The sequence below is a fragment of the Papio anubis genome, unplaced genomic scaffold, assembly GCF_008728515.1.
Source record: "Papio anubis isolate 15944 unplaced genomic scaffold, Panubis1.0 scaffold4808, whole genome shotgun sequence".
Lineage (NCBI taxonomy): Eukaryota > Metazoa > Chordata > Mammalia > Primates > Cercopithecidae > Papio > Papio anubis.
The window spans coordinates 1-1,818 of NW_022165003.1; the positions used below are offsets into that span (position 1 = coordinate 1).

Sequence of the window (1,818 nt, forward strand, 5' to 3'; positions counted from 1 at the left end):
GCCTGGGTTGTCTTACAGTGAGACAGAGCTGCCTCCTGCCACTGCTCGGGAGGAGAAGGTAAGAGCCTGATGCATGGGGGGCTGGTCCAGGGGCGTGGGGACTGGGCGGGTGGTCGGTGAGGCAGAGGAGGCCGCTGGCCAGGGCAGTGGCGGGTGAGGGCAACACGCTATCACTGGGAGGGGCAGCAGTTCCTGCTGGATCTGACCCCAAGTTGCTGTTAACTTGGGCAGTTTGATAAAATTCCAAAGTGAGAACCACAGTTGTGGCTTGGGGGTGGCTGCCGCCTGTGTCAGGACCCCACCTAGAGGCTGGGACCTGACCTACGACTGGTGTGTCTGTGGCCTGAGGACCGCACGTCCCGGGGTCCCAAAGCCAGCCCACTGGTGCTCATTTGCTCAAAGGCTCTCAAACCTTAGGGTCTGCCCTTCCCCGGTTCCCTCCAGCTGGGTCCACCAGGGCTCCAGAGCCCAAGATCCAGCATCCACAGGCGGCTCTGGGAAGCCTGGCAGCTCCCCTAACGCCAACATTCCTCATTTGACAGCAAATGTGGCGGGAGATAACACGAAAGAGCAAGTGGATGGAAATGCTGCGACAATGGGAGACATATAAGAACAGTAAAAAGGTAATGTGTGGAGGGAGAGGCTTCCGGAACCACTTTCTGCAGAGACAGGGGACAGGCACCCATGGCTGTGGCCTGGCACCATCAGCCTCTCAGAGGGCGGGTGGCACACTGTCCTCACCCAGAGGACTGCGGGCCTGGTCGGTGGTTTGCCTGCCTATTTGTGCAAGTGTCACCTTGCTGGGAGGGAATCTGAATCTAGGGCTGGGACCACCCGGAGCTCAAAGCTAGGGATGCCCTGGTGACCCAAAGGAAGGAAAAGGTTCAGATCAGAGTCCCGACTCTGAGTGTCCATCCACTCTTTCAGTCCTGGGAAGGGAGACTGTGTCCCAGCTTAATGTCACCTCTAACGAGGAATCGTGGGGCCAAAACCAACCATTTCCAGAATCCTCGGGCTCTGGTCCTCACTGGGGTCGCCCCGTGGCCTGTGACACCAGGTTGTTTTGTGCCCACAGCTGATAGATCGAGTATATAAGGGCATTCCCATGAACATCCGGGGCCAAGTGTGGTCAGTCCTGCTGAACATACAGGAAGTCAAGTCGAAAAACCCCAGAACATACAAGGTACGCTCAGCCAGAGCACAACAAACAGGACAGGCCGTGTCAGGGGCCCAGGTCTCCAGCTGGAAGGAGCATCAAGCCCAGGCTGGGGGGTGGGTGGGATGGTCAGATGCACATCCTGGGCACGGACGGTGACATAGTCACCACAGACAAACTCGGCTCCGGTGACCCTCTCCGGCTTCAGTAACAAGCCAAAAAGCAGCTTTGTGCACAAGGAAACCTTCCTGCTTCCCTTCCTTCCCGGAGTGCTGACTGTGGGCCCACTGCCATTTGGGGCAGGGCGTCTTCCATCCGTTCTGAGGCTACTTCCTCCTCTTGGCCCTGCCCTACAGGTCATGAAGGAGAAGGGCAAGAGGTCATCTGAACACATCCACCAGATCAACGTGGACATAAGCAAGACACTAAGGACTCACATCTTCTTCAGGGATCGATACGGAAGCAAGTAAGCCTATGGGAGCCACAGGATCACAGCAGACATGGAGTGAACGAAAGGGATGAAGGGATGCTTCCCCGGAGCAGAAGCCAGGGTCACCTAGGAGGGATGACAGAGGTGCCAAGAGCTCTCCTGTCCCAGGGAGCAGCTGGCACCATAAAACAAGCACCTCCCTGGTTCCAAGCCCTGGGCCAGAGTGGAACAC

General features: G+C 57.6%; 1 protein-coding gene across 1 annotated transcript; it reads left to right on the forward strand.

Annotated features, from left to right (window-relative positions):
* Window positions 1-10: 10 nt before the first annotated feature.
* Window positions 11-1,812, forward strand: LOC116273242 (TBC1 domain family member 3F-like; the record flags this gene model as incomplete). Its single annotated transcript, XM_031662193.1, has 4 exons — window positions 11-58; window positions 543-623; window positions 1,076-1,183; window positions 1,513-1,812. Coding segments are annotated over 4 exons (351 nt in total), but the record flags the coding sequence as incomplete, so codon positions are not given.
* Window positions 1,813-1,818: the final 6 nt, after the last annotated feature.